We start from the raw sequence: 24,268 nt of genomic DNA, 5'->3' as shown, positions 1-24,268 counted from the left end.
GAGATCATCACAGGAAGCAAGGATAGTGTCAAAGATACTATTGCCTCCAGTTTTAAGGACAAGATGTGGGATGCTAAGGAGCTGGAGGGTAAAATGAAGCTAAGGTATTATAAGGAGGTGATCAACCCCACCCTCGATAACCAGAATTATTTCGCTATGTTGACCAGCACTAAGAAGAAAATGAACATGCCTAGGATTAAAACTAACTCTCATGAGCTTCAGAGTGAGACCGGACGATGGTCTACTCCGAAGACTCCCTCAGAAGATAGAATTTGTTAGATTGGTGATACTAAGAAGGTGGAAGATGAAAAGCACTTCCTTTTAGATTGTCCAACACTTTCCCACACCCACTCTCAATTCCCTATCATCAGTCACACCTCCAATCTTCTTGACTTATTAAGCCAACCCAAGTATAGCGATCTTGGAACGCTTCTTTCCATGCTCTTTGATCACATAAACAAGATTTTTAAGAATGACAATTAGACTCTCTTTCCTTGAGGTCCGATAGACCACATTGGCCTTAGTGGACGTTAAGCATCATCATCATCATTATCATCATCATCATATATATAATAAAAAAACACACTCAAAAAGTATAGTTTAATTTGTTTGTAGAGAGTTTAGGTATTTCTAAGTTATAGGTTCAAATCTTGCCAAGATTGAAAATAACCATCTTTTTTATGGAAATTAAATTATTATAAATCAAATATTAAAACTTCTCTATATATATATACACACTACCTCAAAATCTTGAAAAATAAATTTGTTTACATTATATAAATTTAAAAATTTGAAATTGATTTTAATTTTAATTTTTTTTTTAAATCATAAAATGACTAAAAAATTAAATTACTTTACACTTAAGTAATCTTTATCATCAATCTCTCATGTAAATGTTGTTTTTTAATTTTATTTATTTACATTTAATTGGTACCATGCTTCGTATGATATTCAAACAAATAAGTTCAATGTTGATAACAATCATTTAATTGGAACTTTACAAAATTTATCTAATTTAATTATAGTAGAATGACTGTAATTCTTTTTCTCAAACATATAATATTAAACTATTATAAAAGATATTGAATTTTTTTTTTTTCAAAACTTTTTCACTTTGTCCTGTTGGTTTGAAATGTCTACCCAATTTTTATAATAAAATTAATCCAAAAAACTATTTTTTAAATCACTATTATAAAAACATTGAAAATTAAACTTTATAATCTAACCTTTATATATATATGAAATGACAGACAGACTTGAACAAGAGACTTCTAGCCATATCCAGGAGACTTCACTTCTAGCCGTAGAGACATTTACAAATTGATGACCATATTAAGAATGCGAGACACCTGTTATAACAGTTATGCTCGGTAGGTTTTAATTTCATGATTTTACTTTATCACGGCATTGATGAGTGATCAGGGTTTAATTTAGCATAAACTAATATAAATTTTTTTTATCTAATAAGTTCATTATTAAAACAGAAAAGCAAAAAAAAAATTGCCTTGTATTTTTAATATGTTAGAAAACCTGCCGGCAGTGGGTATGATCACAGCGCCCAAAAACGTCATGACGAGGACTATTTCAATCATATGAAAGTTTATGTGAGCGGGTTGTTATGGAAGCGATGCTTCAGAAATTATGTGTATTTATTAAAGTAATTAGACAGCGTGATGCCGTTATGGTTTGTAAGATAATTTAATGTAATGGAGTCTAATTTAATGTAACGGAGTCCTCTAATCAAGTGGAGCAATTGTTCGAATAATCAAAATTGGTTGGAATTTATGGAAAAAAATTCAAATTTTTTTATAGAGGTAATGTTTAAATCGTGTTTTTATGGTAGAAATAGATTCGGCACCATTAAAAATGTCTAAAACACCTAAAATTTTGAAGTTTAATTACTATAACTTGGATTTACAAAAATTCTTGCTAATTTTTTTTAAATTTTCATAATTTTCTGAACAACTCCTCCGCTTGGTTAGACTATGAATAATGTAATGTTATTAGTGCATTATGTGCATGAGACTATGAATAATGTAATGTTATTAGTGCATTATGTGCATCTTATATGCGGGTTAACTTAGACTAACTTCAGTGGGTTGTTTTTTAAATAGTTTTTATATAAATATTTTGTCAGGTTCGCCATTAGTTATGGAAATATTTTTTTGATAATTTCCTTTATACATATTTATATTGATATAATAAATAAAATGATTAAAAAAAGGAAGGCAGAATTATTAAAAAAATTGGAAACCATTCAAGAATCAAAAGAACACCTAGAAGAAACAAAAAAAAAGAGAGAGTCAATTTTAGGAAAAGAAACTTTATTTGGAAATATACAGAGAGAATATACCAGAGGTAGAGGAATGGAGATTGAGATTTACAGAGAGAATATAGCAGAGGTAGAGGAATGGAGATTAAAATCTGACAATCTCTAGTTGAAGGCAAGAGATAAAAACACAACCTTCTCTCACAATTTAACAAAGATGGGTAGAATCATAAATCAGATTGATAGTATAAAGGCAGAAGAAGATAGATAAATAAGAGGTCAAGAACCATTGAAAAAGGAAGTTTACAACCATTTCAAAAAGCTTCTAACAACAGAATTAACAAATTCAGACTATGGAACCTTCATCCAGCATATTCCCAATAAACTAAGTGAACAAAACAACTCTAAAATCACTAAATAATTCGATGAAATTGAGATTCAATCAGTAATGTGGGACCTTTATCTGAACAAAGCTCCTAGCCCCAATGGATTTTCCATTGTATTCTATCATTTTAATTGACACATTATCAAAAAAGATTTTATAAGAATGATAAGAAATGTTCTGGAGGTTTCACCAAATCTTCTTACCTTGCTCTTGTCCCAAAAGAGGTAAGGTCCTCCACTTTTAGTCGATTCCAACCAATCTCCTTGTGTAATTGCTCTTATAAAATAATCACAAAAAATCTAGCCAATATAATAAAGCCCCTCCTCCCTGATCTTATCTCATAAAATCAAAGAGGATTTGTGCCTAATATACAGATCCAAGACAATATTATGATAGTGCAAGAATCATTGCACTCAAGTGTATCAAGGAAACAACATGGCATCATTATAAAATTAGATATGGCCAACACATTTGATAAAGTTAATCTATCATGCCTATCAACAGTCCTCAAGAAATTTGGATTCTCAAGTGAGATAATAGAAGTAATCAGAGCTTGCACGGTAGGACCATGGATCACCCCTATGATCAATGGAAGGTCAAGTGAGTTCTTTCAAAGTTCTCAGGGATTGAGACAAGGATGCCCCTTATCTCCTTTTCTTTATCTAATAATGGCATACGTGTTGAGCATAACTCTTGAAAAGAGCATAAGAGAACACACATTAACTGGGCTCTCTATAACCTTTGGAGTCAAAAGCATCAATTTCTCATTATTTGCAGATGTTACACTAATGACGGGAGGAGCTTCTTGCATAATAGCCCGAAGGATTAAAAAAAGTGTTGAATAATTCCATGGAGGTTTCAGGAGGACTTCTAAACAAAAAAAAATGTGGAATCTATGGTTGGAACGTGCCTCCTCGCACTCTTCAATGAATATCTCAGATTTCAGACATTCCCTTTCAAGTAATATGGAGTCATTTCCTCTATCTAGGCCCCCCCATATCTAAAGAAATCATGAAGACAAAACTGTTGAAAATCCACATTGAGAAAATGAAAAAAAAGGTACAAAATTGGGGATGAATTGGCCCAATTTAGCAAGCAGAGTGATCTTAATTAAGTCAATGCTCACATCTCTCCCAATCTATCAATTTATAGTAATTTTAGCACTAGCTAGCATACGCAAGCAAATAGAGTTAATAATAAAGGGATTTCTATGGCAGGGAGGGAAATTTGAATAAAAAAAGTTCAACTTAGTAAGATGGGATCAAGTAACCTTGCCATATGAAAAAGGAGGTATGTCCATAAGACTCCTTGCTGATTTGAATTTGGCTCTAGGGGAAAAAATAACATATAGGCTTATCACAGGGAAGGATTGTTGGTAGAAGCAAGTCTTGGAATCTACGTATATGAATCATGCTTGATCTCTCCTTCTGGAAGAAGGAACCCCGATCATGCCATGCTCTCAAGTTTAGAAACTAACCAAAAAAGTCCTCCCACTCATCAAGGAGCACACATATAAACTCCCTAAGAATGGTAAAGGTACTAAATTATGGGAAGATAAAATAATGGGGAACCCTCTCCTAGCCACTCATTCAAATCTCCAAAATTTAAGAAGATGGATGAGCTCAAAGGGAATAAGCACATTGGAAGTAATCTCTCTTTGACAAAACAACAATTGGGTAGATTGGAAGATCCCCATCCTCCCTCAAAATCTCAAAAAACAATGGGACTCTTTAATCATTCTTCTCAAGGGAGGTGCTCCAGTTAATCAAGATTCTCAAGATTCATTTATTTGGGATCCTAATGGAGTAGAGTATATGGTGAAATCAAGATATTTGACCATCCAAGCACAACAAGATAAACAAGATTGAGCACCTTGGAGAACAGTGTGGAAAACTAAAAGCTTTCCAAAGGTAAAAATATTCATTTGGGCTCTTCTAAAAGGCAAAGTCCTAACTGCAAAAAACCTCAAAAAAAGGATTTTCAGGGCCTTCCAGGTGCCCTTTGTACTTAATGGCTGAAGAAAGCATTCAACACCTCTTTCTCAACTTCCCCTTTGAAAAAGAATGTTTGAACCTCCTAGTAAGTCCCATGGAGATTGGTCTAAATATACCTTGACCATTTAATGAGTTCTTTACAACTTGGAAAATGGAATACCCTTACTCTCTTAAAAAAAAAGCACACCATCAAAAGGTATTGGACAAGTCTCCCTTCCTTCCTATTTTGGCAGCTTTGGTTAGCAAGAAACCAACAAATTTTCAATGACTACCCTTTAATCATTGACAAAGTATTGTCTATGACTTGGGGTCTTACATCTAAATTCCTATCTTCAAAAGGAATGAAACCAATTGATACTAATCAACTAGAACAAGAGGAGAGAAGTTGGAACAACTTTGCAATTAGTAGGCCTAAATGGCCAAGCACTCCCAATTTAAAGCCAACACTTCAGAATTGGAAAATAAGGCTAAAAAAATGAAGAATTCATCCTTTGGATGAAAAATTCAAAGCAACCCTGCCTTTTTTTATGGCGCTTCAAAGGAAAATCCAGGCAAAGTAGGAGTAGGTGTCATCCTCCTAGAACCAGGTGGAATTAACCCTATTACCTATGAATGGGGACTTGGAAAAAACACAAACAATAGGGTAGAGGCCTATGGTTTGTTGTTGGGCACAATGATCCTAAAAAAAAAAAGGAATATTCAGAATCCAATCATAATGGGTGACTCAGTTATAATCATTCAAGTTATGGCTAAAAGGAGCAACCCATCAAATGTTGCTCTAAGCCAATCCATAACAAGAATCAGAAAAAATCTATTAACTTTGGGTCAAGTTTCCTTCAAGCACATTCTGGGAGAAAACAATAACTTAGCTGATACTCAGGCCAACTCGGTAGTGGCATGACCTCCTAGTGAATCTTATATTCACCATGATATTATACATATTCCAATTCCATAAAATCTTACTTAGTCCAATCCTGTCAATGTCACATTGATTTATGGATAGGAATTTGACCAAAAAATATTAATAATCCTCCTCCTCTAAATTCAAATCTCTCTCAAATCCTTCTCGTACCTCTCTCCTGCTCCTACTTATTTTCCAATTTTGATGAGCTCCCTCAGTTTTCGCGTGACTCTTGTTCGCCCTTATCCTCTCCTTAGATTATTATTTGTCTTCTCCTATATATCTGCCTCTTTTCCACTTCTTCCTTCATCCTGATTTGGCTCCCTCAGTCTATCCTCTATCATGGCTCCCTCTCCCCTTTTAGTCCTGATTTCTTCCCTGCTTCTACAACTTCCATTGTGCATCAGCCCATTACACAACGAATTTCCTTTCTCTCCCTCTCTCATTGGCCCGCTTTCCCTATATCCAACTCCCCCGACATTCTTCTGTTGATATCTCTACCTTCTAGTTGCTCTCTGCCTCTACTCTCAGCATCTACCATCCTTATCAATCTCTTCCAACATGGAGCACCCTTTGTGGATCTCACTTCCTCCTACCTACCAAAGTTATCCCTTGTCATCTCCAGACATTAGAGAAGATTTTTTTCATCCCTCTGCATAGAAATGGAAATGAATCCTCTTGATAGAGCTTCCCAAAATGACAAGTGCATAGTGTGCAGAGAAAACAAATATATGATAGATCAACTCCGTGAAACAGTGAAGGAAATAAGGCAACAAACGTAGCCAGAGAATTCTTTTATGAAAAAACAGCTTAATGACTAGAATACTGAAATTGATTCGCTCAAGAACAAGTGTTCTCACCTTTAGGAATCAATCAACCATCTCAAGGGACTCATCATAAACTAAATTGGTGAGAACTTAAACTTCCAGGGCAACAGGATCAAGTCCCAGTAAGAACCATCAGTCAATCAATTCTATAAGATCACAACAGTGATTCTATTGCAACATTCTCGGCAATTATCATAAGTTTTACACATGTTTTGTAAATGTAAAGTTTTGTTTAATCAGTTTGTAAGACAATATAAGTAGAATGTAGTATCTCGGCAATTTTGGATCCAATGCTTGGGGTATTCGGGAATAGGCTCCCTCTTTTTCTCTAAAAGTGAGTTAGTCTCCAAAAACTATATGTAATGGGAGCTTGTTCCATTTTCCTTTTGGAATAGAAATCACAATATCCAATCTTGTTAAAAGATTAATACTTTTTTAGAAAATGATACAAATTTAAGTTATAAAATTGGTATAGATTTGTTTGTTTGAGGTAGTCCAATTGGCAATGGCGGTGGAAATGAAGTCTCAACGAACCAGAAGTATTGGGTTCAAATCATGTGCTATTGATTAGAATGATTCTAAGAATATCGGTTGATAGAATAGTATCATTTAAATTGGTATTTCTTTAAATGTAATAAAGAGCACTTTTTGTAATAAAAGACTAGGTTCTAGAAATCGAAGATAGAAGTTGACACTGAAAGGGGAAGAAGTTAGAAATTGGTATTGAAACATGAAGAAGTTATTTGTCTCTATGAAGAGACTGTAAATCCATGTCAAGAGGACCAGGATTAATGATTTTATCGTTCAGAGAAAGTGGAGTTATAGTCCCATTCTCTAGATTCTCTCGATGTACCACTCGAGATGATAGATTGACGATGGGTTTTCCATAAGCTCAAGAGAACAGACATTGAGAGAAAATGGGTGTGCTATTGGTGACGTTGAGAACAAATTTGGGAGGTATTTTAAAATCTGATCGCAACCTAGAGACATATCACTTCTGTAATACAGTCTGCACGACTCGACTAAGGCATTAATGTTTTGTTTTATGAGTGTATACAGATTGAAGGGAGAGTTCCTACAATATCTGCAGAGGAAAGATATATGGCTGATTGCCATTGTAGTATACGTAGGAGGAAGAAGAATTTATATATGGTTATAAAACATCTTCCAAGAGGAGTCGTGACAAGCTCAGCGTTGCGGTTGGCTTGTCACTGAATGAATGAATAAATAAATAAATAAATAAATAAATAAATAAATAAATAAATAAATAAATAAATGGGATGAAAACTGAATAATTGATAAAGTGATTTTCAATAAATAAATAGGATGAAAACTGAATAAATCAATTATTGATTTCTGGTTTATAATATATATCAAAATTAGATAAAATTAATATTAATAGTTCATAAATTAATATTTTTAAACATTGAAAATTAATAAGTACTGAAGTTAGTTGGCACATCAATAATTCCGAAACTTTAAAAATTGAATGATAATCCGTACATCAATAATTTCTAAACTTAAAACTTGAAAAGTGAAATTACTACTGACAGTCAATAACCAACTTGAAAAGTGAAATTACTACTGACAGTCAATAACCAACCAAAACTTATTAGTATGACTTTACAGTGGAGTTGGTGTGCTATAATAGCTTTAGAGACTAAGCAGTTTTAATTATCAATAACTTTAGTGTTTCAATGTCTGAGCATGGCTTCTAAATTTTAATTTCATTTTTCTGATTCCAATTTTTTCTTGTGTTATATAAATCTGATATCGGTTAATAAGTATGAAAATTTAGGTGAGAAATAATAAATCCAACCTGACTCACAGCTGGCTTAACAATTGCCACACATTTCGGTATTGCGTCCTGCTACTGCGATGATAAATGCAGGGGGCGACTGTCAAGATCCGCAAACAAAGCCTTTCATCCCTCCCTTAGACCTACGGCAATGGTAGAAACACAATCTTCCGCCATGATTCTCCTTTTGGCCTTCTTCTTGTGGGTCGGCGTGTGCAATCTCCTCAGGCACAGACGATTGCGTCTAATTTCATCAATGGATCCCATCCGCGACGCCGTGGCTCTGTCGAAGCTCACACTTTACGTGGAGTTCCCTCTTCTGAGCAAGAAGGCTATCGAATTTGCCCTTTTCAAGACTTTCGCCATACCCTCCATATCCAACCTGTTGGCCGCCACTCGCCAGTTCTCACCAGCAGCCGTGAACAAGCGATACGACGACACCGACATTTTATTACAGGAAATGCTCCTCAATCACGTTGACAGCCCCCGAGGATCCCTTGCACTCCGCCGCCTCAACTTCATTCACGGCCGCTACAACATTTCCAACCAAGATTTTCTCTACACGCTTTCCACCTTCATCTTGGAGCCCAAGCGATTTGCCTCCAAGTACGTTCGCTCACTCTCTTTTCCGGTGCATTTAACTGCTTTTCACAGAAATTTAAAGGGGTCTTCGTTTTTTCGTTTGCAGGTTCGGTTACCGGGAGTGGACTGAAAAAGAAACGCTGGCGAATTTCGTGGTGTGGCGTGACATCGGCACACGGATGGGCATCCGAGGTATTCCCGACACGGTGGAGGGAATGGAGATCTTCAGCCGGCAATACGAAGCCGAGAAAATGGTGTACTCAGATTCCAACAGGGAGATCGGCGACGCCACCTTGGATCTCCTGCTAATAATGAGAGCATCGATTTTATGAATATAATTTTTTTAATGATGAATAATGTTATATATTATACTAGACTATAGAATGAGTTTTTTTTGTCATTTTATAAACAAACAAAATTTAATAATTTTTTTTTAAAAAACCATTTGAAATATCCAAATTTTACCATGAAATTATAAAATTTAACTTACTTTATTTGAAAGTCATCCCTAATTTAATAAAAATATAATAATATTAAAATGATTATTAATTTATATTAAGACCATTTTTATATAAAATATTTTTCCTTCTAAATATCAAAAAGAAATTAGTTATAGTTAAGTGATTGTATTTTGTAATTTGGCAAAACCACATAACTTAATAGACCTGATTCTAATGTGAGTAGATCATTATCATGATTATTAGTTCTAACTAAAATAATTTATTTGATGATTGTTAATTCTCGGTAAGTTTTTTTTTTTTAAATATTAAAAAGAAATTAGGTGGATGGTGGTATTTTGTAAATGAGTTTGTTTTTATTAACAAATAAAAATAAAGAATAAATGTTTTGGTTTTTAAAAATGGCATTTCAATGAGAAATTACTATGAAATATGAAAGTAAATTGATTTTATATTGAAAAGGGAAAGTACTTAGTAGTGGTGATGCTCATCGGATTGTGCTTCCACGACTTTTGTAAGGTGTTCTGCATGATTTATTATTCTATGCTTGTTTTCCAAGTTACTATTACACAAAGCAAAAATTGGTCACAAAAACTAAATTCACAAATTTCTTAAAAAAATCAAGTAATTTAAAATTAAAAAAAAAAAATCCAATAATAATGCGCTTAAAATCAAATTAAATTACTTTATACTTATTAATCTTTATTATCAATTTTTGGTGTAGACTTTGTTTTTAATTTTATTTACTTACATTTAATTGGAACCATCCTTGATGTAGTATTCAAATATATAAGTTCAATATTGATGTTAAAATTAATCATTAAGTAATAATCATTTATTTGGAATCTTACTAAATTTATCCATTTTAACCATGTTGGAGAGGTTGTAATTATTTTCTTCAAACATATAATATTCATATTGCAAGGAATATTCCTTAGATTCTAAAGACATAAATTTACATTAATTGTTATGCATATTTCTCCAAAACAACAACCTCAAAGGTAGTGTTCTGTCACATACCCCGGTGACCTCGCATGTAAAAGCAGGGAGTTAGAATTTTTTTTATACAAATTACCCACAAGTAACTATCCATTTCACAACACCACAATTCATCATTAACCATTAGATATAATATTCATTAGTACATCAAGTAAATTGCAATAAAAGACAGTAAGTTGCATAACCATTAACCACCACCGTGGTAGTGTAATAACATAAACTGTCTCATGAATCCTTGCATCCATTTCATGATTTCCTTCACCATATTAATTAATCTCATACTTGGACATTATGGTTATGCCATCAAATAAAGAACCATCAACATCAAGGATTCATCATCATCAAACTGACACAAAAGGCAATCACACCATTGAACACCAATATACCCTGGAAACCCCGTAGGGTGAAAACCAGCAAACGTTTAATCTTATTATTAAATGCTCATGACGGTTTTCACCCCTCACTCAATGGCTTATAAGGGATTCCATCCCTTAACCATTGTTATAAATTATTACAATGAATTATCATTAAGTTGTCACATAACTAGCTAAAAGCTAATACATTTTCCATGAAACCCTTTTCTTACATACCGCCACATGCAACATTCCTTGTGGCATGATTGTTCTAGCAATGGACGATCCTGCAACTCGAACTCATCTGCATGGACCATTAATCCTTTTCCTGCCACAGTGTTAAACATCACTTTTCTTTCGCACCAACCGCCATCGTTTCCTGTCAATGTTGTCATCAACAAGATTTGGCAACAATATTAGATACCATATTATTCAATCAATAATCAACCTCTAAAAGAGATCTTTAAACATCTACTCATATGCATGAGCAAGCATGACATACTATTTAACTAGTACATATATTCAAGTAAATATTGTTTTACCTCCACAATGTTTATTCACACTAATGCATAATTCTCTTTAACAGACTAACTCATTAGTTCTACTAACATGTATAACACAATCATTATATTTTCATACGTGTAATAAACTGCTATTTCTATGCTTAAGCACATATGCTCTTTTCACATAGTTATTTTTCGAGAACTCAACATAGTTTCTCTATCATACAAAGAACATAACTCTTACATCACAATAATAGCACTTCTTTAACATATGCAACACATATTCCCTTCACTAGAATACTACCATCATTTCATGTAACAAATCACATACTTCTTTCTTAAAGGAAGTCATTATAACCCCATTTCTTTATCTTCCTATAAGTAAGTTCCTCATGCTTCCCTTTCAAGGAATTAGTTAGATATCCATCTTTATCAAGATACAATAACAAGGTTAACTTACCCTTTATGCATCAAAACCAAGAAATCGACACAACTCATCTAACAAGACAAACTTTTCAAGAGATTGTTATTTTCAAGAAAGTTAGCATAATCACTTTCTCTACGTACACACAAGATCATACAAAATCATACTTCCACAATCACATTAGCTACCCTTATGTGCATGAAACATGTGTTTTTCCTAACACAATTACTTTTACTTCAATGCACATAATCTTTCCATGAAACAAGTATGGATTCTTGGTATGATATGAACATTATTCATATGTCTTTCAAAAATAAGAAACTCTATTTTTGTTTCAAGAGATCTTCTCATAAAAGCCATCATCTTCATACATGAAATATGCACACTTTCCTAAAAATAAAACTATATCTATGTGTATATTAAACATACTCTTTCTTCAAGAAAGTTAGTATGATTACTTATGTGCCTAGAAGCACATCATTAGCAATTTTCTATCATGCATGCAATGCATAACTATTTCACAAGAACTTCGAAATCAGCTAGCAACAGAAAGCATTTAAGCTTATATCCCTTTTCAAGAAAACGACAAGTGACTCGGCATTTAACACAAGGAAATCTTTCAAAAGATACCCAAATAAAACATACATATATTTTTCCTTCTAGAAGGGGAGCAAGTTACTTTCTTTATCCTTGGCGGCCTACTTGCCTCCATCACCTGATGCAATCGGGGTAAGCTCTAAAGAACTCGATAGGCATTCCTTTTAATGGCGTTCCTCGAATCCTAGGTAGTTTCTCATTAGCGGTCTCTGGTCTCGCATGACCTTCAAAGAAATTTGTGTCCTTCTATGCCACGAGAAATGGTGATTAATTAATTGATCTATCACCAAAGAAAACAACAAAAATAGGGGCCAACGAAAATTCTGATACTCTAAAGCCACAGAACCTCGGCTTGCTTCAATTTGGGCACGAGCTAGCTGCTGATGTGCGCGGCCATGAGGCGATTGAGGTTGTTGATGAAAACTGCCAGCACGACAGGCTTTTTGCCGACCAATCTCACCAGAACCTTCTCCATATCCAAGTTCCCGGCACCTTCCCCTTCCTCGTCGAGCTCGAAGACGGCCGAATTAACCTCGAGGCCACAGAGGAGGCGCTTGACCACGTGGGACATGCAGCAGTAAGTGACGCTGAATACGAGCACCACGTTATCGGAGGCGAGGCGTTGCACTCTTTCCAAATGGATTAGGCTCATCATGGCTATCTTCGTGGTCATCGTTTCCTCCTTGGCGTCCTCCACTGAGATCCGCCCCAACTGCAGCGTAGCGGTGGCTGGCCTCCTGCAGGCCACGGTGCCTGGAACCGATGATCCACCGGCACTGTATTGCAAATTCTGCATCATGATGACAAAGATGAAGGCAACGCTCCGCGCCTCCCCAGCACCGATGAGGGATTATGAAATCTCGGCTTTGTTCGCAATCCCCCCCCCCCCCCCCCCCCCCTCCCCCCCAAATGGTAGGAGAAACCAAGGGGGTCTTATAACATCAATAATCATGCAGCTGGTTGTTGGAATTCCAGGCAGGCAGGCACGTACACCTTCCAAAAAAGCCCTCCAAAGTCTGAAACAAGAAGACGTTAACAACGCTTCCCCACAGAGACCACTACTCTTCTCCATGTCACTGCTGCTACGGTTGAATACGTGGTTGATTCAGTTGGGTACCATTTCCAACTGTTCCCTCCTCTATTCGACACCCAGCTATTAGTTTCTCATTGACTTTTATGAATAACCAAAATTAGTTTCTGAAACTAATTCGTAATCTTTTAAAAAATTACTATTTCATAACTAATTGATTTACCTTGAGTTATTTACGAGAGGGATATGACATGTTCCATGAGTTTTGATCTACTTCAATCAAATTAAATAATTTCTTTTATATATATATATATTGAAAAATAAATTTATTTTTAAGCTAATTTATTTAGATCCATCTATTTGGTTAAATTTAATTTTAAATAAAATTTAATCAATTTTTTCATGAGTTTTGATCTACTTCAATCAAATTAATTAATTTCTTATATATGTATATTGAAAAATAGATTTAATTTTATGCTAATTTATTTAGATTATATAAATTTAATAATTTAAAATTATAAAATATTTATTTATTTAGTTAAATTTAATATTAAATAAAATTTAATCAGTTTCTTTTAAAGAAAATCAAATAATAATGTGACTAAAAACAAATTAAATTACTTTACACTTTTGTAACCTTTATTATCAACCTCGGGGGTAAATATTGTTTTTAATTTTATTTACTTACATTTAATTGGAACCATGCTTGATATAATATTCAAACACATAAGTTCAATGTTGATATTGAAATCAACAGGTCACTTGAGAATAATCTTTTAATTGAAAATTTACAAAAATTATCTAGTTTAACCATGTTCAAAATGCTACAATTTTTTTTCCCTCCAACATACAATATTCATTTTGGAGGCACCGATTCCTTATATTTGAATCAAATTAATTTACATTAATTTTTATGGAGATACCTACAAAACAACAACCTGAGCTGTAACATTTCATGAGTTTTGATCTACTTCAGTCAAACCAAATAATTATATATACCGCATCTCCTGAAGGCCTAAGGCAACACATCTCCTGCAGGTATGAGGCTCGACTGAGGTAGTTCAAATGGTGCATTTGAGGTAGTTGGGAGGGTTCACATTGATAGAAGAGAGGTGATGACTTGGGTCTGAAAAAAAATTGCGCTAAGAAAAATTTAAGAAGGGTTTGGTTGCAGATTCAGTCAGGATATTTGGTCTCAATTCAATTGGAGGAGTACAGACTGAGCTAAATCCATGCTTTGGTAGAACTTTATAATCATCTAGATCTAGTCATGCTAAAATGATAACACTAAAAGTTCAACACATTTGAAGAGTGAGTACCAAAAGCTGCAGGATGACCTGTGATTCTCTTTCGAAATTGCATCACAGTTAAGCATCTAGCCGAAGAAAGGGTTTACAGAAATTGTAAGAGAAATATTTTGAAGCACATGTAACAACCGTAAACTCTTCGTCTCCTACAACAGATCATTCTACGAAGACTGTAGGGTCACTGAAATTGAATATGGTGAAGACTGAATGAAATTCCCTCCAAAATCATGGAAGGTTACAGGAATTGTTTGAAGAGAAAGGGAAGATAATTGAATGCTATGATCATAGTAGAATAGGCTCTACGAATTCATAGAAGAACCGAACTCATTTCAAACCGGTGATTGTTGGATTTCTGTGGCCAAGTGTGGACGATGCAGATTCTGTAAACATCATATGAAGGGCTTAGACATGGATAATCTTATAGCCTAACATTTGGAATCAAAAGGCCCATAGCTATTAGAGAACGCATTCTTGGAGGAGACAAACTGCAAGTCAACTATGAGTGAATCTAGAAAAATCAGTTCAATAGACAACTCCGACAGGTGCATACATTCCCACTTATTCTTCTCTGGTTAAGTTTTGCTCATTTCTACTATGAAAATTTCTCTTCATTTTTCTAAAACCCGCTCTAGCAAAGGGAGACCAAGTCAAATTACCTTAGAGAGTCTTTATGAGTACATTGAATCTTTAGAAAGATGAAGAGAAGAAAGAGAAAATCATTTTAAACTAGAATTAACTACAATGCTTGATAAATAACCACAAATCGTTAGAAAATAAAATACTCTCATTCGAGACTCAACTCCAAGGAATTAAAGGTAGAATTCAAGAAATCAAACATAGAAAACAAGCAATGGTTAAAGAAAATGACACTTTGAAAAATGAAATTAAAAATCTAAAAGAACAAATACGTAATAACTCAACCCTAAATAACACAGAGAATAAATTAGATTTAAACACATAAAATAAGAAATTAATAAACTAATTGTACTCAACCTTATAATTGTTAGTATAGAAGAACAAAACGATGAAGACATATTAGAATTAGTTAAAGAACAATTAAAGACGAAATCTCAAATTCAAACAACTTATACCACCGAAGCAATAAGGGTAGGAAAGATACTTGAGCATAAAAATAGACTAATCCGTGTCAAGGTTAGTGGTAATGACCATAAATTAGATATACTTAGGAAATCCCCAAGCCTAAAAGGAACGGAATCTTTATAAATGAAGACCCCATTCCAGAAGACCAAGTTGAATTTACAAAAGAAGTACAAAAGGTCAAGGAGACAAGAAAAGAAAGGAAATGGGCAATCATTAGGAATAGAAAATCTATCATTAGAGACAAAGTCACAAACACAAATGATAAATAGGAAATAACATCACTCTAGATCCTCTCCTAGAACTGTCGTGGTTTTCCATGGTGTAAAGGTTCTATGTTAAGTTGGATCCCAAGTGATATTGATCTTATTCTTTTAGTTGAAACTTGGGAACATGACGAATCTAGGGTCCCTCACCTTGACGCCCCTCACCTTGACGCTTTCACTCTTTCGCCTATCTGGAATAATAAATCCTCTAGGAGAGGTTTTGGTGGTATAGCCTATTATATTAGGAACATTGTTTCCTCTCACAACCGACTTCATAAAACCGACCCCTTAAATCAATACATTTGGATCGAAATATCTGATTCTACAACCAATAGGATCTTCCTTGTAATTTTGTATTTTTCCTCTATCAACTCTACATCTTATAAGAAAAATAACTTGGATAATGATTGTCCTTTAAATACCTTACAAAAAGACATCTACAACCTAAGGAATGAAAGCAATATCCTTTTTCTTAGGGACTTTAATGCTCAGACTGTTACTAATCAAGATATTATGTTAAGTAAAAAATTTAACCCTAACCCCTTGTGGCTTGATGAAGATGGTCACCTAGCTAATAGATTCAAGAGAAAATATGAAGACATAATCGAGAACTTATTCGACACCGAGCTCCTCAAACTTTCTAGTTCCCAGGACATAATCATTTGCAATGGTATTAATAAATGGCCTCTCTCGAGTCAGATGACTTGTTTCCATGGGTTGGGTAGCAACATCGCGGATTATGTGATCTCCGACATCCATGTCCTCAACCATATTACAAACTTTGAGCTTCTTAACGGGTATGAGCTTGACTCTTACCACAAATTCTGTCTTTATCCCTCAATCTTACTATGAATACCACCCACATGTAGGAGAACAGTGAAAGAAAAAGTCACATTCACTTTGATAAAAAGTAAGGTCAACCTTTTCTTAAGGGATTTGGAAAGGAATTTAGACTTCATGACTTATAATAATTACATTGATCAAATCTGTTACCATTTTACTACTACCATTTCCACCACCATTAGAAAATTCTCTAATAATACTTTGTATAAGAAAAATAATAGAAATTCCAATCCTTGGTATGACGAAGACTGTAAAATTTCTAGGAAAGCAATCAGAGACGCCCCTAATGAAAGAATTAAGCTCTAGAATATAAGTATATACAAATATCTCATTAAGAGGAAAAAGAGGTCATATATTAATAAGAGACAAGAGCATTTTCTCCACCTTTATAAAGTTGTGCCCGTAAAGTTTTGGCGGAATGTGCTTGTTTGTAAAACTAAATATAATCATTCTATCCCCTTAGAAAATTTGGATAACTATCTTAAGAAGTTGTATGACTCTTCAGACACCATGGACACCATATTAAACACTCCTGTTAAGGATAATATTTTTTCTCTAGAAGATGTTAGATTTTGGGATTAATAAGCTCGCTAATGGGAAAGCCAAAGGTATTGAAGGTTACCAAGTTGAGATCTTTAAAATGGGAAAATATATCATCATTCCTCATCTCCACAAGCTTCTCAATTTGGTTGTAAAGCATGGCTTCCCTAAGCTTTGGACACAAAGCCTTATTGTGCCTATCTTCAAAAATGGAGACAAAAGTGTTCCCTCTAACTACATGACCATTATGATTAGCCACATCCTAGCCAAGCTTTATCTACTCATTCTGGAAAAAAATATTAGCCTTTGGTGTGAGAACCAGGTTAAAAGATCTAAAGGGAAAGTTGGTTTTAAGAGACATCACTCGACTATCGACCACCTTGTCACCCTTAGGATCATCACAGAGGAATTTCACAATAGTGAAACCGATATTTCTGTTGTTTTGTGGACTTTAGGAAATATTTTGACATTGTCCCCTGAGATAAGCTCTGGGAGATGCTTAAATAGATCATGGTTCCTCCTGAACTAAGTATTGTTATCATCTGCCTCTACGAGACTATCATTGCCAAGATTAATACCAACAAAGGGTGGTCTAAAGATATTAAATGTAATAGCGGGGTTAAGCAAGGTTGTCCCCTTTCTTCTACCCTTTTTGGTATTTACATCAATAAACGAGAGGAGTGTTTGGAAACTGCGAGCTGCAAAGGTATCGAGTTCGCTGGTATTATCATTACTCTTCTCCTTTATGCTGATGATATCATTTTTCTTGTAAGGAACCACGATGACATTGACAAGTAGCTTAGAACTCTTCATGTCTACTGCTCCAAGATGGATATGACATTCAATACCGACAAGACTAAAGTCATGATCATTAAATCCAAAATGATCACCCATGGTAGTTTTGTCTATGATAACCATTATCTTGAGCATGTTTCTTCTTATAAATATTTGGGTATTGACTTTCCTCGTTAGCTCAACTAGAATTATAGCACCAAGAAAAGAATTATTGGAGGTTGTAAATCTTACTATGAGCTTGAAAACAATTGTAAGTTAGTTGATCTCTACATCTAGAGTAAAAAAAAGTTCCTCTTTAACACTCTCGTCACCCCTGTTATCTTATACGAATGTGAATTTTGGGGGTGCAGTATATCTAGGGAGTCGTGGAGAAAGATTGAGATGATCCTGAAGCAATTCATAACCTATAACCTCAATATCAAGGGGAATACTCCCTATTCTACCCTCTTGATCGAAGCTGGCTTGTCTCCCATTGAAAGTGCAACTATCTTTAGATATCTGATGTATAAGAAGAAGCTTCACAATATGGAATCCAAGAGGCTCCCAAAAATTGCTTCTAACTTTAGTCAAAACCTGCACCTGCGCCTCAAGTAGGGGTGGCATCAGGATGCTCAGTGTTGGCTCAACCTTTGGGGGATTAAGGTGGAGATCATCATGGGAAGCAAGGATAGTGTCAAAGATACTATTGCCTCCAGTTTTAAGGACAAGATGTGGGATGCTAAGGAGCTGGAGGGTAAAAGGAAACTAATTTATTATAAGGAGGTGATCAACCCCACCCTCGATAACCAGAATTATTTCTCTACGTTGACCAATACTAAGAAGAAAATGAACATGCCTAGGATTAAAACTAACTCTAATGAGCTTCAGAGTGAGACCGGACGATGGTCTACTCCGAAGACTCCTAGAGACGATAGAATTTGTTAGATTGGTGATACTAAGAATGTGGAAGATGAAAATCACTTACTTTTAGAATGTCCAACGCTTTCCCACACCCACTCTCAATTCCCTATCATCAGTCACACCTCCAATCTTCTTGACTTATTAAGCCAACCCAAGTATAGCGATCTTCGAACGCTTCTTTCCTTGCTCTTTGATCACATAAACAAGATTTTGAAGAATGACAATTAGACTCTCTTTTCTTGAGGTCCGATAGACCACATTGGCCTTAGTGGACGTTAAGCATCATCATCATCATCATATATATAATAAAAACACACACTCAAAAGATATAGTTTAATTTGTTTGTAGAGAGTTTAAGTATTTCTAAGTTATAAGTTCAAATCTGGCCAAGATTGAAAATGACAATCCTTTTATGGAAATTAAATTATTATAAAAAAAATTTGAAACTTTTATATATATATATATATATATATATGTCTGAGCATGGCTTCTAAATTTTAATTTCATTTTTCTGATTCCAATTTTTTCTTGTGTTATATAAATCTGATATCGGTTAATAAGTATGAAAATTTAGGTGAGAAATAATAAATCCAACCTGACTCACAGCTGGCTTAACAATTGCCACACATTTCGGTATTGCGTCCTGCTACTGCGATGATAAATGCAGGGGGCGACTGTGAAGATCCGCAAACAAAGCCTTTCATCCCTCCCTTAGACCTACGGCAATGGTAGAAACACAATCTTCCGCCATGATTCTCCTTCTGGCCTTTTCTTGTGGGTGGGCGCCTGCAATCTCCTCCGGCATAGGCGCCTGCGCCTAATTTCATCAATGGATCCCATCCGCAATGCCGTGGCTCTGTCGAAGCTCACACTTTACGTGGAGTTCCCTCTTCTGAGCAAGAAGGCTATCGAATTTGCCCTTTTCAAGACTTTCGCCATACCCTCCATATCCAACCTGTTGGCCGCCACTCGCCAGTTGTCACCACCAGCCGTGAACAAGCGATACAACGACACCGACATTTTATTACAGGAAATGCTCCTCAATCACGTTGACAGCCCGCGAGGATCCCTTGCACTCCGCCGCCTCAACTATTCACGGCCGCTACAACATTTCCAACCAAGATTTTCTCTACACTCTTTCCACCTTCATCTTGGAGCCCAAGCGATTTGCCTCCAAGTATGTTCGCTCACTCTCTTTTCCGGTGCATTTAACTGCTTTTCAGAGAAATTTAAAGGGATCTTCGTTTTTTCGTTTGCAGGTTCGGTTACAGGGAGTGGACTGAAAAAGAAACGATGGCGAATTTCGTGGTGTGGCGCGACATCGGCACAAGAATGGGCATCCGAGATATTCCCGACACGGTGGAGGGAGTGGAGATCTTCAGCCGGCAATACGAAGCCCAGAAAATGGCGTATTCCGATTCCAACAGGGAGATCGGCGACGCCACATTGGATCTCCTGCTGTCGACTGTACCCGCTTGCCTCCGTCTGGTAGGCAGACGGATCGCATATTGCTTGTTGGAGGAGAGGGTTTTGGACGCCATGGGTTATCCCCGTCAGCCTTATTGGCTCATCTGGATCGTGGAGGTCGTCCTGCTGCTCTGCGTTGGCAATTTTGTGAAATGGTTTCTACCGCCGAGGCCGCGGAGGTGGTCGACAGAGAGGATTTCAGTGAAGGAGGGTGCCGAAGAGGAGGAAGCTGCGAAGGTGCATAAATTGAGGTACAGCGAGTATAAGCCAGAGAGTTATCCAAATGGTTACCAGATAAATGAGGTCGGCACTGGCAAGCCGGGAGAATTGGGCGTGGCGTTTGGCGGAGATCTCAGCTGTCCATTCTTCCCTTCCTTCTCGAACCCCAAGAAGCAGAAGAAGATTCGATGACGTGCTCTGCAGATTGAACGTAGCTATCAACACTTTGGATTGTTATGGGGTAACTTTGAAAGAGTTGAAGAAACTTTAATATTATAATGTTTGTATGCTAAATGTTACTTTCATTGAAAGAGAGTTTCTAGTTATAGGCTAGAAACACTATACTTCCTATGACATTCTGACTTTGGAGGGGAGTTGGTGTACTATAATAGCATTTAGTTCAATTTTAATCTTCTGGTCGTAACTTTTTGTTGTGTTTTATAATCTGATATCGATTGATAAGTATGAAGGATGAGAAATAATAATAGCATCGATTTTATGAATAGAATTTTAATTTAATTTTAATGATGAATAATGTTATATATCATATTAGGCTATAGAATGATTTTTTTGTCATTTTATAAACAAACAAAATTTAATTGTAATTTTTTTAAAAACCATTTGAAATATTCAAATTTTACAATGAAATTATAAAATTTAACCTACCTTATTTGAAAGTCATCCCTAATTTAATAAAAATACAATAATATTAAAATGATTATTAATTTATATTGAGACCATTTTTATATAAAATATTTTTCCTTTTAAATTTCGTAAAAAAATTAGTTATAGTTAAGTGATGGTATTTTGTAATTTGACAAAACCACATAACTTAATATACCTTATTCTAAAGTCATCTCTAATGTGAGTACACCATTATCATGATTATTAATTCTAACTGAAATAATTTATTTGATGATTGTTAATTCTTAGTAAGTTTTTTTTTAAATATTAAAAAGAAATTAGGTGGATGGTGGTATTTTGTAAATATGAGTTTATTTTTATTAACAAATAAAAATAAAGAATAAATGTTTTGGTTTTTAAAAATGGCATTTCAATGAGAAAATACTATGAAATATGAAAGTAAATTGATTTTATATTGAAAAGGGAAAGTACTTGGTAGTGGTGATGCTCATCGGATTGTGCTTCCACGACTTTTGTAAGGCGTTCCTGCATGATTTATTATTCTATGCTTGTTTTCCAATGCTTGTTTTCCAAGCTACTATTACACAAAACAAAAATTGGTGACAAAAACTAAATTCACAAATTTCTTAGAAAAATTAAGTAATTTTTTAAAAATATTTGAATAATAATAAGCTTAAAATCAAATTAAATTACTTTACACTTATTTAATTTTTATTATCAATTTTTGGTGTAGACTTTGTTTTTAATTTTATTTACTTACATTTAATTGGAACCATCCTTGATGTAGTATTCAAATATATAAGTTCAATATTGATGTTAAAATTAATCATTAAGTAATAATCATTTAATTGGAATCTTACTAAATTTATCCATTTTAACCATGTTGGAGAGGTTGTAATTTTTCTCTTCAAACATATAATATTCATATTGCAGGGACCATTCCTTAGATTCTAAGGACATAAATTTACATTAATTGTTATGCATATATCTCTAAAACAACAACCTCAAAGGTTGTGTTTTGTCACATACCCCGGTGACCTCACATGTAAAAGCAGGGAGTTAGAATTTTTTTATACAAATTACCCACAAGTAATTATCCAATTCACAACACCACAATTCATCATTAACCATTAGATATAATGTTCATTAGTACATCAAGTAAATTGCAATAAAAGACAGTAAGTTGCATAACCATAACCACCACATTGGTAGTGTAATAACATAAACTGTCTCATGAATCCTTGCATCCATTTCATGATTTCCTTCACCATATTAATTAATCTCATACTTGGACGTTATGGTTATGCCATCAAATAAAGAACCATCAACATCAAGGATTCATCATCATCAAACTGACACAAAAGGCAATCACACCATTGAACACCAATATACCCTGGAAACCCCGTAGGGCAAAAACCAGCAAACATTTAATCTTATTATTAAACGCTCATGAGGGTTATCACCCCTCACTTAATGGTTTATAAGGGATTCCATCCCTTATCCATTGTTATAAAATCATTACAATGAATTATCATTAAGTTGTCACATAACTAGCTAAAAGCTAATACATTTTCCATGAAACCCTTTTCTTACATACTGCCACATGCAACATTCCTTGTGGCATGATTGTTCTAGCAATGGACGATCCTGCAACTCGAACTCATCTGCATGGAAAATTAATCATTTTCTTGCCACAATGTTAAACATCACTTTTCTTTGGCACCAACCGCCATCATTTCCTGTCAATGTTGTCATCAACAAGATTTGGCAACAAGATTAGATACCATATTATTCAATCAATAATCAACTTCTAAAAGAGATCTTTAAACATCTACTCATATGCATGAGCAAGCACGACATACTATTTAACTAGTACATATACTCAAGTAAATATTGTTTTACCTCCACAATGTTTATTCACACTAATGCATAATTCTCTTTAAGAGATCTAACTCATTAGTTCTACTAACATGTATAATGCAATCGTTATATCTTCATACATGTAATAAACTGTTATTTCTATGCTTAAGCACATATGTTCTTTTCACATAGTTATTTTTCGAGAACTCAACATAGTTTATCTATCATACACAGAACATAACTCTTACATCACAATAATAGCACTTCTTTAACGTATGCAACACATATTCCCTTCACTAGAATACTACCATCATTTCATGTAACAAATCACATACTTCTTTCTTAAAGGAAGTCATTATAACCCCATTTCTTTATCTTCCTATAAGTAAGTTCCTCATGCTTCCCTTTCAAGGAATTAGTTAGATATCCATCTTTATCAAGATACAATAACAAGGTTAACTTACCCTTTATGCATCAAAACCAAGAAATCGACACAACTCATCTAACAAGACAAACTTTTCAAGAGATTATTATTTTCAAGAAAGTTAACATAATCACTTTCTCTACGTACACACAAGATCATACAAAATCATACTTCCACAATCACATTAGCTACCCTTATGTGCATGCAACATGTGTTTTTCCTAACACAATTACTTTTACTTCAATGCACATAATCTTTCCATGAAACAATTATGGATTCTTGGTATGATATGAACACTATTCATATGTCTTTCAAAAATAAGAAACTCTATTTTTGTTTCAAGAGATCTTCTCATAAAAGCCATCATCTTCATGCATGAAGTATGCACACTTTCCTAAAAAGAAAACTATATCTATGTGTATATAAAACATACTCTTTCTTCAAGAAAGTTAATATGATTACTTATGTGCCTAGAAGCACATCATTAGCAATTTTCTATCATGCATGAAATGCATAACTATTTCACAAGAACTTCGAAATCAGCTAGCAACAAAAAGGATTTAAGCTTATATCCCTTTTCAAGAAAACGACAAGTGACTTGGCATTTAACACAAGGAAATCTTTCAAAAGATACCCAAATAAAACATACATATATTTTTCCTTCTAGAAGGGGAGCACGTTACTTATCTTTATCCTTGGCGGCCTCCTTGCCTCCATCACCTGATGCAATCGAGGTAGCTCTAAAGAACGCCATAGGCATTCCTTTTAATGGCGTTCCTCGAAG

The 24,268-nt window shown here is 34.6% G+C and overlaps 1 protein-coding gene and 2 pseudogenes across 1 annotated transcript; 2 read left to right on the top strand and 1 right to left on the bottom strand.

Annotated features, from left to right (window-relative positions):
* The first annotated feature begins 8,304 nt into the window (after positions 1 to 8,304).
* Positions 8,305 to 9,088, top strand: LOC149200487 (ER-bound oxygenase mpaB-like). The gene is made up of 2 exons (XM_089400956.1): positions 8,305 to 8,780; positions 8,863 to 9,088. The coding sequence occupies exons 1-2, from the start codon at positions 8,326 to 8,328 to the stop codon at positions 9,086 to 9,088; spliced, it is 681 nt and encodes a 226-aa protein (XP_089257082.1). The 5' UTR covers positions 8,305 to 8,325.
* Positions 9,089 to 12,421: 3,333 nt separating this feature from the next.
* On the bottom strand, positions 12,422 to 12,886 carry LOC149200486 (glutaredoxin-C1-like; annotated as a pseudogene).
* A 3,032-nt stretch (positions 12,887 to 15,918) lies between these two features.
* On the top strand, positions 15,919 to 20,747 carry LOC149200485 (ER-bound oxygenase mpaB-like; annotated as a pseudogene).
* The last annotated feature ends 3,521 nt before the right edge of the window (positions 20,748 to 24,268 follow it).

This window comes from Pinus tabuliformis, chromosome 2_1 (genome assembly GCF_031772625.1).
Source record: "Pinus tabuliformis cultivar Carrire ecotype Pingquan chromosome 2_1, CPIR1, whole genome shotgun sequence".
NCBI lineage: Eukaryota > Viridiplantae > Streptophyta > Pinopsida > Pinales > Pinaceae > Pinus > Pinus tabuliformis.
The sequence above is the reverse complement of the archived record's forward strand: the minus strand, read 5'-3'. Positions and strand labels throughout refer to the sequence as shown.